The sequence below is a fragment of the Coregonus clupeaformis genome, chromosome 15, assembly GCF_020615455.1.
Source record: "Coregonus clupeaformis isolate EN_2021a chromosome 15, ASM2061545v1, whole genome shotgun sequence".
Classification (NCBI taxonomy): domain Eukaryota; kingdom Metazoa; phylum Chordata; class Actinopteri; order Salmoniformes; family Salmonidae; genus Coregonus; species Coregonus clupeaformis.
In genome coordinates this window covers 23,789,715-23,806,797 of record NC_059206.1, presented here as the reverse complement: position 1 = coordinate 23,806,797, position 17,083 = coordinate 23,789,715, and the positions used below count along the sequence as shown (strand labels likewise).

The following is a 17,083-nucleotide window of genomic DNA, read 5'->3' as shown; positions in this document are numbered from 1 at the left end:
CACCCTGGTATGCAAGCATACTTATATGGTTTTGTTAATTGTTTTCAGTGTATGGTGGCTACAGTTGCTTTTGGAATGGGGATCAATAAAGCTGACATCAGGAAGGTCATCCATTATGGAGCTCCTAAGGAGATGGAGTCCTACTACCAGGAGATTGGACGTGCTGGGAGGGACGGACTTCCAAGTGCCTGCCACGTCCTGTGGGCACCAGCGGATCTGCAATTAAACAGGTCACTCTTTTTTGTGATGATGTTATGGGAATGTTTTTTTAATGTAAAAAAATATATATATTTCATAAATGGTAGACAACAAGACACAGTGATATATATATATAATAATACTGTCTGTCTTGGCATGAAGCCTTCAGAGAGTTCAGATTAGTGAAACTCAGACCTGAACTGAGTGTCTTGTTGTTCTGTACAGGTTTCTCATCAACCAGGTAGCAAACAACAGATTCCGGGGCTACAAGCTCAAAATGATGGGCAAAATGGACCTGTATCTCAACTCATCCAAGTGCAGAAGGAAGTAAGTCTTGTTCCTGTTCAGTCTTGTTCCTGTTCAGTCTTGTTCCATAGTGAGGAATGATAAATGTTTTAGGTACATATAAGTATATTGTGTCAATAGCTACCTATATTCAACGTATTGCTTCACATTTCATTTCTCTTTAGGCTGATCCTCTCCCACTTTGAAGACAAACAGCTTCGAAAGGTGACCTCAGGCATCATGGGAACTGACCAGTGCTGTGACAACTGCCGCTCTGGGTGGGTGTTTTGCCAGCAATTTTCTATTCTGTTCTATTCTATTCTATGTACAAAAATTCACATGTTATTTTAGCTCAACATAACATGCACTGTTTACTGGGTTCTATTTCAACCATCTTTGGATTCTATTAGATCACCCATTGGGAATGTGTGTGTGTTTTCAGGGCGGTGAACAGAGTCAGTGTAAATGACACAGTGGACGGTGGGCGTCAGGACTACGGTGTGTTGGCATTCCAGCTGATTGGAGCCGTCAGTGCTATGGGGGAGAGATTTGGCTCCACAGCCCCCATCCTGTTCCTCCGTGGATCTGTGAGTCTGAGAGTGTTGGGCTGGGTCATGTTCATTAGGGCATACTGGAACAAAACAGAAAAATGAAAATGAGCGTGTCTTATTGGACAAGTCCAGGTAGTCCTTCCCTGTTTCAGTTAGTTTGGTGCCTAATGAACTTTACATTTTAGTCATTTAGCAGACGCTCTTATCCAGAGTGACTTACATGAGCAATTAGGGTTAAGTGCCTTGCTTAAGGGCACATCGACAGATTTTTCACCTAGTTGGCTCGGGTATTAGAACCAGCGACCTTTCGGTTACTGGCACAACGCTCTTACCCACTAAGCTACCTGCCGCCCTGTTCTTCTTCTTCCAGTACTCTCGGAGGGTTCCCGAGAAGTACCGGTGCCACGCTCTGTTTGGAGTGGGGAAGAGTGTCTCTGAGGCCTGCTGGAAAGCCCTGTCACGGGAGCTGGTGAATGAGGAATACCTGAAGGAAGCCACCGGCACCAGCAAGTTCTGCACCCTCTGTAAAATCACCCCCAAGGTACGACATAACATAACATAACATATATCACAACATAACATATCACACATTACACAACATAACACTACACAACACAACATATCACAACATAACATATCACAACGTAACATAACAGTATATTCTATTCTACTGTCTCAGGACTGTTTCTTAGACTGGAATCAGTTATTTTGGAAACCTGGTGGTAGTGTAAATGTGATGTCTTTGACTGTTTTGACAATTGTTGATTAAGCCAAAACAATGTGTTTATGGCTGACATTTATTTCTAAGCATACTGCCTGGAGAAATGAAGTGAAGGAAGCATGTTAGCTGTTCCTGAGGGGACCACTACGTTACTAGTTACTACAGTGTTATCTATTATATGTGTCTTATTCAGGGTTCAATTCCATTTCAATATATCATTCTTATTCAAAGGGGAGGTGGTGGCTGGGCCAAGCCCTGGATGAGAAACAGAGAACCCTCCTGCTCCAGTCGAGTGACGGTGACCTCAACACCTGGTCTGCACTAAGGTATACCCTCCGTAGTACACACTACGTAGTACACACTACTACATTCTACTGCTACTTAGTGTGCACACTCATTAAAGAGAGAACACACTCATTAAAGAGAGAACACAAGTGCCTTTCAATCGGGACGGCTTTGAGAGGCTCTCATCTGGGTCGTGTTCATTAGGGCACACCGTAGCGAAACATTTTGCAAGAGAAAACCAAAACGAGTGTTTCTTATTGGACAAGTTCAGATAGTATGTCCCTGTTTCACTCAGTTTCAGACCGTTTTCTTTTAATTTGAACGCAACCCTGTTCTAGCCTGGCTTAGCTTCCAAAGTGTTAATTTGGTTATGTAATTATATTAAGTCCTATTCGCACGGGACTAGTATTACTAGAGAACGATGGTTATGTAATTATTCCTACCCAGAATGTTCGTTATTTCAGAGGACGATTCGGACGGGATTAGTCTTTTCCAAACTGCCTGCTGTAATTTTTATTTTTTTTACCTTTATGACGGAAGCCTGGAGGTTTTAATTCTAGGTGTGAGGATATTTCAACATGTCCAGGCGATAACAGGCAACACGACAGTTATTCGAGCTTGGTTCCAAAGTTTCTAAACCATACCAAACAATCTTTGGTATAGTGTCTCAATCAGTAGCGGTGCGTGGGTAAAATCAATGGTGAAGCCAAGCCAGGGAGAAAAAAGCCATATTACAACCTATGTGTGTGATAATTGTGTTGTTTTCTGCTCTATAACCTGTGAGTTCATACGCCACTGTTCTATATAAAGCCAAGACAACAGGCAGAATAAATTCAACCACACATGCGTTTGTTTCATCACAAAACCAGATGGCAACGTCTGTCTGAAGTCCACAAAGCATATTGCTATGTCGATTCGCACGGGACTATATTCAGAGGACCTTGGAGTTAATCGAAAAACTGTAGTTTTTTTCGGCTGGAATTATTGCTCTCCTGCTATGTAAAAATGACCCACATGGCAGATTTGGACCGGACTTAAACGACGGATGTGGTGATTTGTGCTCGTGCACATAATTACATGACCCTATCTCTGCCCCCCCAGTAAAACAAATCCTGTGCGAATAGGCCTATAGGAGCAACCAGCTGTTGCCACACATCAACAAAACAGTTTGAAAAAACATCAAAGAGATCAAAGTTAACACAACGTTGAGGTGCCAAATTGGGTAATGTCTGCTGGCATTTGGCATGAAATGTTTTAGAACACCTACTCATTCAAGGGTTTTTCTTTATTTGTACTATTTTCTACATTGTAGAATAATAGTGGAGACATCAAAACTATGAAACAAATTCTTAAAAGTTAATTTGTGGAATTTCTTTCCTTCTTAATGTGTTTGAGCCAATCAGTTGTGTTGTGACAAGAGGGGGATGGGGGGGGGGGGTTATACAGAATATAGCCTTATTTGGTAAAAGACTAAGTCCTTATTATGGCAGGAACATCATTACTTTAAGACATTAAGGTCAGTCAATCCGGAACATTTCAAGAACTTTGAATGTTTCTTCCAAGTGCAGTCGCAAAAACCATCAAGCGCTATGATGAAACTGGCTCTCATAAGGACCGCGACAGGAATGGAAGACCCAGAGTTACCTCTGCTGCAGTGGATAAGTTCATTAGAGTTACCAGCCTCAGAAATTGCAGCCCAAATAAATGCTTCACAGAGTTCAAGTAACAGACACATCTCAACATCAACTGTTCAGAGAAGACTGTGTGAATCAGGCCTTCATGGTCGAATTGTTGCAAAGAAACCACTACTAAAGGACACCAATAAGAAGAAGAGACTTGCTTGGGCCAAGAAACACGAGCAATGGACATTAGACCAGTGGAAATGTGTCCTTTGGTCTGGAGTCCAAATTGGAGATTGTTGGTTCCAACCGCCGTGTCTTTGTAAGACGCAGTGTTAGTGAACGGATGATCTCCGCATGTGTAGTTCCCACCGTAAAGCATGGAGGAGGAGGTGTTATGGTGTGGGGGTGCTTTGCTGGTGACACTGTCTGTGATTTATTTAGGATTCAAGGCACACTTAACCAGCATGCCTACCACAGCATTCTGCAGCGTTACGCCATCCCATCTGGTTTGGGTTTAGTGGGATGATCATTTGTTTTTCAACAGGACAATGGCCCGACACACCTCCAGGCTGTGTAAGGGCTATTTGACCAAGAAGGAGAGTGATGGAGTGCTGCATCAGATGACCTGGCCTCCACAATCGCCCGACCTCAACCCAATTGAGATGGTTTGGGATGAGTCGGACCGCAGAGTGAAGGAAAAGCAGCCAACAAGTGCTCAGCATATGTGGGAACTCCTTCAAGACTGTTGAAAAAGCATTCCAGGTGAAGCTGGTTGAGAGAATGCTGAGAGTGTGCAAAGCTGTCATCAAAGCAAAGGGTGGCTATTTGAAGAATCTCAAATATAAAATATATTTTGATTTGTTTAACACTTTTTTGGTTACTACATGATTCCATATGTGTTATTTCATAGTTTTGATGTCTTCACTATTATTCTACAATGTAGAAAATAGTACAGATAAAGAAAAACCCTTGAATGAGTAGGTGTTCTAAAACTTTTGACCGGTAGTGTATATACTGTATATACACATACTACATACTTCACTGACACTCTCACACAAAACCCACACACATTCACATACACTACATACGCACACACAACATACGTACCGACAACACAAACACACACACCTTTACGCTCCATTTGCTGCTGCTATTCTGTTTTTATTTGTCTCTTGTAAATATTTATCCTGATGCCTAGTCACTTGATCCTGCCTTCATGTACATATCTACCTAAAATACCTCATACCCCTGCACATTGATCTGGTACTGGTACTTCCTGTATATAGCTGCACATTGATCTGGTACTGGTACTCCCTGTATATAGCTGCACATTGATCTGGTACTGGTACTCCCTGTATATAGCTCCACATTGATTTATATAGCTGCACATTGATCTGGTACTGGTACTCCCTGTATATAGCTCCACATTGATCTGGTACTGGTACTCCCTGTATATAGCTGCACATTGATCTGGTACAGGTACTCCCTGTATATAGCTGCACATTGATCTGGTACTGGTACTCCCTGTATATAGCTCCACATTGATCTGGTACTCCCTGTATATAGCTCCACATTGATCTGGTACTGGTACTCCCTGTATATAGCTCCACATTGATCTGGTACTGGTACTCCCTGTATATAGCTCCACATTGATCTGGTACAGGTACTCCCTGTATATAGCTCCACATTGATCTGGTACTGGTACTCCCTGTATATAGCTGCACATTGATCTGGTACAGGTACTCCCTGTATATAGCTCCACATTGATCTGGTACTCCCTGTATATAGCTGAACATTGATCTGGTACTGGTACTCCCTGTATATAGCTCCACATTGATCTGGTACTGGTACTCCCTGTATATAGCTGCACATTGATCTGGTACTGGTACTCCCTGTATATAGCTGCACATTGATCTGGTACTGGTACTCCCTGTATATAGCTGCACATTGATCTGGTACTGGTACTCCCTGTAATAGCTACATGATCTGGTACTCCTGTATATAGCTGCACATTGATCTGGTACAGGTACTCCCTGTATATAGCTGCACATTGATCTGGTACTCCCTGTATATAGCTGCACATTGATCTGGTACAGGTAGTCCCTGTATATAGCTCCACATTGATCTGGTACTCCCTGTATATAGCTGCACATTGATCTGGTACAGGTAGTCCCTGTATATAGCTCCACATTGATCTGGTACAGGTAGTCCCTGTATATAGCTCCACATTGATCTGGTACAGGTAGTCCCTGTATATAGCTGCACATTGATCTGGTACAGGTAGTCCCTGTATATAGCTCCACATTGATCTGGTACTGGTACTCCCTGTATATAGCTGAACATTGATCTGATACTGGTACTCCCTGTATATAGCTCCATATTGATCTGGTACTGGTACTCCCTGTATATAGCTGCACATTGTTCTGGTACTGGTAGTCCCTGTATATAGCTGCACATTGATCTGGTACTGGTACTCCCTGTATATAGCTCCATATTGATCTGGTACTGGTACTCCCTGTATATAGCTGCACATTGATCTGGTACTGGTAGTCCCTGTATATAGCTCCACATTGATCTGGTACTGGTACTCCCTGTATATAGCTCCACATTGATCTGGTACTGGTACTCCCTGTATATAGCTGCACATTGATCTGGTACTGGTACTCCCTGTATATAGCTCCACATTGATCTGGTACTGGTACTCCCTGTATATAGCTGCACATTGATCTGGTACTGGTACTCCCTGTATATAGCTCCACATTGATCTGGTACAGGTAGTCCCTATATATAGCTGCACATTGATCTGGTACTAGTACTCCCTGTATAAAGCTCCACATTGATCTGGTACTGGTACTCCCTGTATATAGCTCCACATTGATCTGGTACTGGTACTCCCTGTATATAGCTCCACATTGATCTGGTACTGGTACTCCCTGTATATAGCTGCACATTGATCTGGTACTGGTACTCCCTGTATATAGCTGCACATTGATCTGGTACTGGTACTCCCTGTATATAGCTCCATATTGATCTGGTACTGGTACTCCCTGTATATAGCTGCACATTGATCTGGTACTGGTAGTCCCTGTATATAGCTCCACATTGATCTGGTACTGGTACTCCCTGTATATAGCTGCACATTGATCTGGTACTGGTAGTCCCTGTATATAGCTGCACATTGATCTGGTACTGGTAGTCCCTGTATATAGCTGCACATTGATCTGGTACTGGTACTCCCTGTATATAGCTCCACATTGATCTGGTACTGGTACTCCCTGTATATAGCTGCACATTGATCTGGTACTGATACTCCCTGTATATAGCTCCACATTGATCTGGTACAGGTAGTCCCTGTATATAGCTGCACATTGATCTGGTACTGGTACTCCCTGTATATAGCTCCACATTGATCTGGTACTGGTACTCCCTGTATATAGCTCCACATTGATCTGGTACTGGTACTCCCTGTATATAGCTCCACATTGATCTGGTACTGGTACTCCCTGTATATAGCTCCACATTGATCTGGTACTGGTACTCCCTGTATATAGCTGCACATTGATCTGGTACTGGTACTCCCTGTATATAGCTCCACATTGATCTGGTACTGGTACTCCCTGTATATAGCTCCACATTGATCTGGTACTGGTACTCCCTGTATATAGCTCCACATTGATCTGGTACTGGTACTCCCTGTATATAGCTCCACATTGATCTGGTACTGGTACTCCCTGTATATAGCTCCACATTGATCTGGTACTGGTACTCCCTGTATATAGCTGCACATTGATCTGGTACTGGTACTCCCTGTATATAGCTCCACATTGATCTGGTACTGGTACTCCCTGTATATAGCTGCACATTGATCTGGTACTGGTACTCCCTGTATATAGCTCCACATTGATCTGGTACTCCCTGTATATAGCTCCACATTGATCTGGTACTCCCTGTATATAGCTGCATTCTTGTGTATTTTATTCCTCTTGTTACTATTTTCACGGTTAAGTCTACACCAGGTGTATTCGGCGCACGTGACAAATAAAATTTGATTATTTTATTAGATTTGAAAAAGAGCTGTAACTCTAGACGACTTTTGTATATTCTGTTCCATAATGACATGTTTATAATATTGAGTGTAATTCCCGATTTTCCAGGCTTTGGGAAAGGGAAGTTATTTGGGATTATTAGTGTGTGTGTGGTGCAGACGCCATGCCTTTGGAATGTCATCAGCTTGTCAGCATCCCTGAGAGCTATGTGGCGGAGGTTAGTGCAGCCAAAGCATTATTTTGTAACTCCCTTGTTCTTGACAAGGCCTCTATATTCTTCCCTGGCTCCACCATCCTGCAGCTGTTTGCTTTAAATGAGTGTGAAATGGTGCAAATCGCCAACGTGATATGGCTCCCGGACGTATCAACGTGTCGGCTTTGATATCTTCTTCCTCTCAGTTTCAAAGCTCTCACTCGCTCACTCATTCACATGTTTTCTTTGGCTTCCAGTCAAGTTCTGCCCTTGACTTTCTTTACGTTGTACAGTTCAGTCATTCAGTAGACGCTCACTCTTAGAGCTACTTACATTGGCTGTGTTGTTTTTGTTGCTGTGTTCTGTTTCATCCTAACAGAAGAGTGATCAATGATCAAATGCCTCAAAATGCAAAGCTCTATAAACATGTTGAATTTTTTAATTGAAATGTCATCTTATATCTGTCGTCTTGTACTGAATGTGCTGTGTACTCAGTGGTGAGTAGTCATTCAGGAAATGTTGTCACCCCAGTACAAAAAGCTCTGTGTGTGCATCTGATTTCAGACGAAAGCAGAACGCTGCAGCCTCCACCACTAATGCCCCTGACAGACAGTATTCGACCTCTCTGGTGAGTGTGTTATGGAGGTTTGGTACGGAAAGAATGACTAGCCTCTACCACTTCTGTTTTTGCAGATCGGATTATTTGGTCCCACTTTAAACGAAGTACAACTTATAAAGGCTTTATAAAGCATACATAAAGGCTTCATAAGCACTACATAAATTCTTCACAAATCATCTAAAAGCGTATGTCGTACTCTATAAATGGTGTGTAAAGGGTGACCAATCATTCCCACTGAAGGGTGAGCTGCCAAATGTGACATAACACACTATGTATGTATGTACACCATTTCTAAAGTATGACATGCACTTATAGATGATTTGTGAAGCGTTTATGTAGTGCTTATGACGCCTAGATGTATGCTTTTATAAAGCCTTTATAAGTTGTACTTAGTTTAAAGTGGGGACAATTTATTTTTGTATCACTTAAGTGCCAACTGAAATACTTTTTCCTGCAACATTACTATTGAAGTGCATACTATTACTATTATATACGATCAATGATCAATAAGTGTTTAATGTGTCAAATGTGATTTGTCCTGCCTCTCCACAGAACAACGGGTTAAATGTCAATTCTAGGCCAGTCAACAGCAAATCTACCCAGAGGTCGGTCATGTCATCTAGCAGGTATGAAGAGGTTGATGTCGAGAATAGAGGACATGACATTTGCCCATTTATGTGTACTTAGTTTGTTGAGGTCTAATTTTCTAATGTGAAACCTCTGAAACAACACCACAATAGGTGAATATTTCAATAAAAGTGTACTGTTTCCCAGACACCGATTTTACGTCTTGGACTAAAAAGCCCTTTCAATGGAACTCTTCCATTTGAGAATGCTTTTTAGTTCAAGGCTTAATCTGTGTTTTGGAATCCAGCCATTAGGTTATAGGAAGATATAAATTCTGGAGTCTGATGGCTTTTCATCACATATTTTTTATGACAGGACGCCAACCAAGTTCCTGACCCAGGTGGCGGTGTCCAAACCACAGCCAGCCCCCGTCTCCGCCAGAGAGCTTGAACTGCAGGTAGAGTCAACAGAAAAAGAATCCATACTGCCTTTAAGATGCACTCTATTTGATGAAACCAGTCAATTCAATAAATCTTTATTGTCCCCAGAAGGTAATTTGATTGCAGTGACACACATCACATTTGCGCAAAGACTGGCAGACAAAAGAAAGGAATACAAAAGACATAATATGGAGAACACTTACATACAGGATCATTGTTCATAATAAGTAACAAGTCCCCATCAATGTGCTGCCTCCCATATAAATATATGCTGTGAATCATGATCTCGCAGAGCCTCTCTTGTTTCAGTGTAATTTCAGATGGGGATTAAGAAGAAAAGCAGCCTTCTCGTATGCTGCCTATAGCTCATTGCATTACACGTCAGCATGTGTTGATTCTTGCTGATTTTCCTGTCTTGTAAATATCTCTGTCATGTGTTGATTCTTGCTGATTTTCCTGTCTTGTAAATATCTCTGTCATTTGTTGATTCTTGCTGATGTTCCTCTCTTGTAAATATCTCTGTCATTTGTTGTTCCGTAGACGGTGTTGTATGCCAAGCTGGTTGCTGAACGACAGAAACTGGCCAGTGAGAAGGACATCCCACCAGCCATACTGGCCACCAACAAGATCCTCCTGGATATGGCCAAGATTAGGTACAGTGCGTCCTTAGTTCATGGTGTCTGCTTCCCTGCATGGTGACTCACTTCGTCTTGTTCACTTTTCAGGAATCAGTAGTCATAATTAGGGTTTTTCAGGAATCAGTAGTCATAATTAGGGTTTTTCAGGAATCGGTAGTCATAATTTGGGTTTTTTCTGACCATGTGATCTGACCAGGAAAACTCCTGGTCCTAGTGATATACATGTTTAATATGCCCACAATGTGGATGTGTTCTTTTCTAAATGTAATGTATGTTCTCAACTTCATTGTTTACAGTGTTATCTGTATTCCTGTATGTTGCTTCCTGTATGATACTCCTGCCTTATGAAATCAGAAAAGAGGTTCTGCGATAGACTAGCATCCTGTCCAGGGGGTGTACTTGTACATCAACCTGCCTCACTACAGAAACAGGAGATAGACTAGTGTCCTGTCCAGGGGGTGTACTTGTACATCAACCTGCCTCACTACAGAAACAGGAGATAGACTAGCGTCATGTCCAGGGGGTGTACTTGTACATCAACCTGCCTCACTACAGAAACAGGAGATAGACTAGTGTCCTGTCCAGGGGGTGTACTTGTACATCAACCTGCCTCACTACAGAAACAGGAGATAGACTAGTGTCCTGTCCAGGGGGTGTACTTGTACATCAACCTGCCTCACTACAGAAACAGGAGATAGACTAGTGTCCTGTCCAGGGGGTGTACTTGTACATCAACCTGCCTCACTACAGAAACAGGAGATAGACTAGTGTCCTGTCCAGGGGGTGTACTTGTACATCAACCTGCCTCACTACAGAAACAGGAGATAGACTAGTGTCCTGTCCAGGGGGTGTACTTGTACATCAACCTGACTCACACTACAGAAACAGGCTCCTGCACTATGGGCCGTTCTGGCTCGGACAAGGCTTACTTACTTACTTACTTACTTACCTACATTCATTTACATTTTAGTCATTTAGCAGACGCTCTTATCCAGAGCGACTTACAGTTAGTGAGTGCATACATTATTATTATTATTATTATTATTATTATTATTATATATATTTTTTTTTTTATACTGGCCCCCCGTGGGAATCGAACCCACAACCCTGGCGTTGCAAACTGAGCTACATCCCTGCCGGCCATTCCCTCCCCTACCCTGGACGACGCTGGGCCAATTGTGCGCCGCCCCATGGGTCTCCCGGTCGCGGCCGGCTACGACAGAGCCTGGATTCGAACAAGGATCTCTAGTGGCACAGCTAGCACTGCGATGCAGTGCCTTAGACCACTGTGCCCATACTTACGTACTTACTTATAAACAGTTTAATTACAGTAGTTTATTAATTGTACTTAACAATAATATTTACCTCTCAATGGAAGACATTGTGATTGTTGAAAGAAAAAGAAGGTAGCCGCAGCACAATCGCTCAGATTTACATTTGACATTTTAGTTATTTTAGCAGAGTGACATACAGGAGCAATTAGGGTTAAGTGCCTTGCTCAAGGGCACATCAACAGATTATTCACCTAGTCGGCTCGGAGATTCGAACAAGCGAACTTTCGGTTACTGGTCCAATGCTCTTGGGAGCGGTGTTTGGTCCACGGTCTGTTCTGGGAGCGGTGTCTCATCCACAGTCTGTTCTGGTGGTCATTGCAGCTTGTATTTCCTGGAAAAGTTACCCAGCGCTGTGATGGTATCCACCTGCATGGCCAGGTTCCTGGGTGGCCAGAGGTGGAAGCAGTTCCTGGTTGGGTCCTGAGCCTGTCTTCCGTTTGCGGGCTGAATGATGGCCTCCCTGGTTCTCACCTGGTGGGTGTTATTCATCCTACACTTCCAATAAGGCCTGGTCTCTTGCTGGGCCACACTGGGTGTAGGGACTGGTTCCTGGGCTGGAGTTTTAATCGTTTCCTGGGCCTCTATTCCTTGCAGTGGTCAAGTGGTGGTCATGACTGTGGTCTTGTATAGCTGAAGAGCTATATCTACCACTAAATCCATGCTATGTGTAGGGACTGGTTCATAGGCCTGGGTTTGAGTCAGTTCCAGGGTCTTTCTGGTTCTCTGGTGGTGGGTGGTCTAGCAGTGGTCAAGGACAAAATTGCCCAGGTCAGTAAAGAAGTGCTGGCCCATTGTTTGGACACCATGGGAGGCATCAGTGTGTCCTGGACAGCCTCTAGAGCTGGAGGCTTGGTCTTGATGACCGCCAACAGGACAATGAAGAAAAAATATTTGTATCGTAAATCTGGAAATCATTTTTAAAAGCACTGAAATTGCAGAGCAAAACACAGCGAGAAAGTTGAATTGTGAGACTTTGTCATGTTTGTGATTATATTAGGCATTAGTTAACCCGGGGGTGGGGTTCTAATAAGCTATATGGAATTGTTTTAAGAAATTCGTACCAAGGATAAATTTGCTATTTGATTTTGAATTTTAAGATCCCTTGAAGTATAAAAAAAATATATAAAACAATTATTTGATGAAACATTTTATTTGGCCTTACTGCCATTAGCCCATACAAACACATTGAATAACAGATTCACTACATGGAACAACAGATAGTCCTTACTGCTATTAGCCCATACAAACGCATTGAATAACAGATTCACATGCTGTTAACACATGACGTAAACCCAAAATAACATTATAATATTAGAGGCATCATGTGGCTATGGAGGCATGGGAAGTCCTATAAATTATAATTCATGACTTCATTGTCAATCTACTTGATTTCTCACTTGTGGAGAGATATTGTGCATAATATGCAAACTTATCCGCCATTTACGGTTCTCCCTCCCCCGATTCCCTCCACTCCCTCTTCCATAGAACCTTATAAGTGATCAACTCTGGGATAGAAAATGCGGACAAAGGGGATAGATTTAGGGGGACATGTAGATTGCAGGTAAACAAAGCTGGTGGTCAAAACAGGTCACAGCCATGCTGTCCTACCAAGCAAAAAGGCAGTAACTGCTCATTTGATCGAAAATGAGTTAATGTCATTTTTGCAACATTAAATACCTGCTTAATCATGTGGACAAGTATCCTGCCTCTATTGAATTGTGTTTTGGAGAAAATGGGGGTCATGTTAGCAGTAACTGCATAAGGTTACTGTGAAACCAGGGTAAATAAAAGCCATTTTCCTCAGTTCCACGCTATGAGTGTCACAAACGAGACTCCCGCTGTTCCTCCTGCTCACCACCAGAGGGAACCCTCTCCTGAGTATTAAACCCCTGAACTTCATTACCCACATACCTGGCTCTGATTACCGTTGCACCTGACTCCCATCAGTAGACTATTTAGGTGCTCTCTAACTCTCTCTCTTTGCGAAGTCTTGTTAGCCCTGGTGATCATTTCTGTGCGTTTTCGCCTGTGTCTGTCTACCCGTGGATTTACTCTGGACTGTTTTTCCCTCCTGGATTCTTTGCTGTCTGCCTTGGACTATATTCTTTACTGGACTGATTGTTGTAAGCTTGCTGCCTGCCCTGACCTTATGCCTGTACCTGGATTACGAGTTGCCTTATCCCTACTGTTGTGTTTGCTGGCGATTGACCCTGTTTGTACGACCAAGATTGTAATAAAACTGCAAATGGATCCTCACTCTCCTGGAGCGTCATTACAATGAGCAGGTACTGCCCTTTTGCTTGGGAGGGTAGCACAGGCCTCCCTGGTGCTTTGGCCAGATCTGTGTTCATACCGATATGTCATTATCATTTAACATGCTTCTGTATTAAAATAACTACTAGTGAGTAATAATCTCTTTTTTTAATGTATTAATCCTAAAATGTTACCATTGAACAATAGAAAATAGTAAACAAATTCAGTATACTGTTTGCTAATTGATGATGACCATGGTGTTTTGCAGGCCGTGCACTGTGTCCAGTCTGAAGCAGGTGGATGGTGTCTCTGAGGCAAAGTCCAGCATGCTTGCACCCCTCCTCAAAACCATAGCAAGTTTTTGTGAGCTTCACAAGCTGAAGGTAAGGCATGCCCATAATTGAGACTGGCATAGGCTATGATTCGACTATCATAAACCATAAATGAATCCTACATAATCCATGATCATAACAATTGGTGTCATTATTTCTGCTGCGTTTTCCCAGATCCTATTACCAACAGCATGGTAAACAACACATTGGCTGGTATTTGTACCGGGTGTTGTTCATCAATGCTACGTTCAACAATGTGCTGAACTCTTGTCTGTTGTCCAGGTGGACCCCTGGACTCTTGCTGCAGCCCCAGGTCCAGACAGCAGTATGGTGACGGTGACCGGGAGGCCCTCCTCTCTACCCAACAGTATTGCCATCACCTACAGGCTCTTCCAGGAGGAGGGCAAGAGCATGGTTAGAGAGCCCTGTTTAGTCGTGTCTACATGAAATGGCTGTCCGGTGTTATTTATTTCACACTACCGTACCAATCAGAAGCATACTGTGCTGGCTGGGAGATTTTCTTTCCACATGATCCTTTCCCCTACGGTTTCTGCAACTATGGTGGATGTGTAACCAGGCCAGTGCAGTACGGCTCGGCTTGGTTTGGTGTAAAAAAATACATAAATATTTTCAATTTAGGGCTGTATTAAAATTTGATATACGTACACCAGCACAACTCAAACATGCATAAATCCGGACATTGAGGACAATGGACTATTTACCCTGACGTATGAGTTAGGTACACAGACCTGACCTCACAGTTTCCACCTATTGTGTCCCTCAACTGACACCGTCCATTTTGAGCACTATAGGCATATAATGTGTGTGTTTTGTTCTTAAAGATATGTGTGTGTTGTGTTCAGAGGCAGGTGTCTGATGTGCGCAGTTTACCCGTTGCTGTGTTAGAGACTCAGCTGATCCAAGCCTTCAGGGCAAACCACCCACTGGACACAGAGAGAGCTGGTCTAACAACCGCCATACGAACTACCGTCACCCACATCATCCAGTCACACCCCGTCAACTCTGGTACGGACATATCACTTCCTGTATCGCTCCAAATTAGATTAGATCTCGAAGTCTCATCTAGGTTAAGAAAAACACTGCATTAAACACAGCCTGGTCCCAGATCTGTTGTCTCCTTCTATAGCCTGGTCCCAGATCTGTTTGTGCTCTTGCAAACTCCATTGCTGTCCTTGTGAAGGAGTAGAAACAGACTGACCCAGGCTACAGTAAACATAATTTACCAAGATAAACAATCTTATCAGTTGTGTCTTTTTTTAACCACGTCCCGACATGGTTTAGGGCCAGCAGGTTTCCCAGTGCTGATCTTGGATCAGGTTCCCCCTCTTTTTCAATATGATTTAAAAGGCGAAACCGATTCTAGATCAGTATGAATTGGGCTGCCTGTGTAAACGCAGGGCTACGGTGGCCACACTGACAAACCCTCCTCCTCCTCTCTCCCCAGAGACTGCCCTACTGACAAACCCTCCTCCTCCTCTCTCCCCAGAGACTGCCCTACTGACAAACCCTCCTCCTCTCTCCCCAGAGACTGCCCTACTGACAAACCCTCCTCCTCCTCTCTCCCCAGAGACTGCCCTACTGACAAACCCTCCTCCTCTCTCCCCAGAGACTGCCCTACTGACAAACCCTCCTCCTCTCTCCCCAGAGACTTCCCCACTGACAAACCCTCCTCCTCTCTCCCCAGAGACTTCCCCACTGACCCCTCCTCCTCCTCTCTCCCCAGAGACTGCCCTACTGACAAACCCTCCTCCTCCTCTCTCCCCAGAGACTGCCCTACTGACAAACCCTCCTCCTCTCTCCCCAGAGACTGCCCTACTGACAAACCCTCCTCCTCCTCTCTCCCCAGAGACTGCCCTACTGACAAACCCTCCTCCTCTCTCCCCAGAGACTGCCCTACTGACAAACCCTCCTCCTCTCTCCCCAGAGACTGCCCTACTGACAAACCCTCCTCCTCTCTCCCCAGAGACTGCCCTACTGACAAACCCTCCTCCTCTCTCCCCAGAGACTGCCCTACTGACAAACCCTCCTCCTCCTCTCTCCCCAGAGACTGCCCTACTGACAAACCCTCCTCCTCTCTCCCCAGAGACTTCCCCCACTGACCCCCTCCTCCTCCTCTCTCCCCAGAGACTGCCCCACTGACCCCTCCTCCTCCTCTCTCCCCAGAGACTGCCCTACTGACAAACCCTCCTCCTCTCTCCCCAGAGACTGCCCCACTGACCCCTCCTCCTCCTCCTCTCTCCCCAGAGACTGCCCCACTGACCCCTCCTCCTCCTCTCTCCCCAGAGACTGCCCCACTGACCCCTCCTCCTCCTCTCTCCCCAGAGACTGCCCCACTGACCCCTCCTCCTCCTCTCTCCCCAGAGACTGCCCCACTGACCCCTCCTCCTCCTCTCCCCCCAGAGACTGCCCCACTGACCCCCTCCTCCTCCTCTCTCCCCAGAGACTGCCCCACTGACCCCTCCTCCTCCTCCTCTCTCCCCAGAGACTGCCCCACTGACCCTCCTCCTCCTCCTCTCTCCCCCAGAGACTGCCCCACTGACCCCTCCTCCTCCTCCTCTCTCCCCAGAGACTGCCCCACTGACCCCTCCTCCTCCTCTCTCCCCAGAGACTGCCCCACTGACCCCTCCTCCTCCTCTCTCCCCAGAGACTGCCCCACTGACCCCTCCTCCTCTCTCCCCAGACCTCAGTGACATCAAGGCCATTCGAGCCAGAGTCCCCGACGACATCAGCACCTTCCTCATCCAGTTGACTGTGGAGTTGCTGCAGAGAGAGGGGATGCCCACAGCGCCACCTGCTGTTTCCACCAGCCTACAGCAGCCTGAGCTGACCTGGATAGAACCAAAGGTCTATAGAAGATTTATATTATATAATATCTGCCATGTATCTAGATACGTATCGAATAGTCTAGAAAGGGTAAGATGCACATCCCTACTTTTGTCCAAAGCGACTTAGTCATGCGTGCATGCATACATTCAGTG

At 44.5% G+C, this 17,083-nt stretch overlaps 1 protein-coding gene across 4 annotated transcripts in view; it reads left to right on the top strand.

The window, feature by feature from the left end:
• Positions 1 to 17,083, top strand: part of wrn (WRN RecQ like helicase) — a 52,774-nt gene that overhangs the window by 22,900 nt on the left and 12,791 nt on the right. For all 4 annotated transcript variants that reach the window (XM_041897464.2, XM_041897461.2, XM_041897462.2 and 1 more), the window contains 14 exons: positions 49 to 230; positions 424 to 525; positions 669 to 761; positions 926 to 1,070; positions 1,405 to 1,575; positions 1,987 to 2,081; positions 8,466 to 8,529; positions 9,073 to 9,146; positions 9,463 to 9,544; positions 10,068 to 10,180; positions 14,021 to 14,135; positions 14,367 to 14,498; positions 14,948 to 15,110; positions 16,786 to 16,949. In XM_041897464.2, the coding sequence (XP_041753398.2) occupies positions 49 to 230; positions 424 to 525; positions 669 to 761; positions 926 to 1,070; positions 1,405 to 1,575; positions 1,987 to 2,081; positions 8,466 to 8,529; positions 9,073 to 9,146; positions 9,463 to 9,544; positions 10,068 to 10,180; positions 14,021 to 14,135; positions 14,367 to 14,498; positions 14,948 to 15,110; positions 16,786 to 16,949 (1,695 nt within the window). The remainder of the gene's footprint in view (positions 1 to 48; positions 231 to 423; positions 526 to 668; positions 762 to 925; positions 1,071 to 1,404; positions 1,576 to 1,986; positions 2,082 to 8,465; positions 8,530 to 9,072; positions 9,147 to 9,462; positions 9,545 to 10,067; positions 10,181 to 14,020; positions 14,136 to 14,366; positions 14,499 to 14,947; positions 15,111 to 16,785; positions 16,950 to 17,083) is intronic.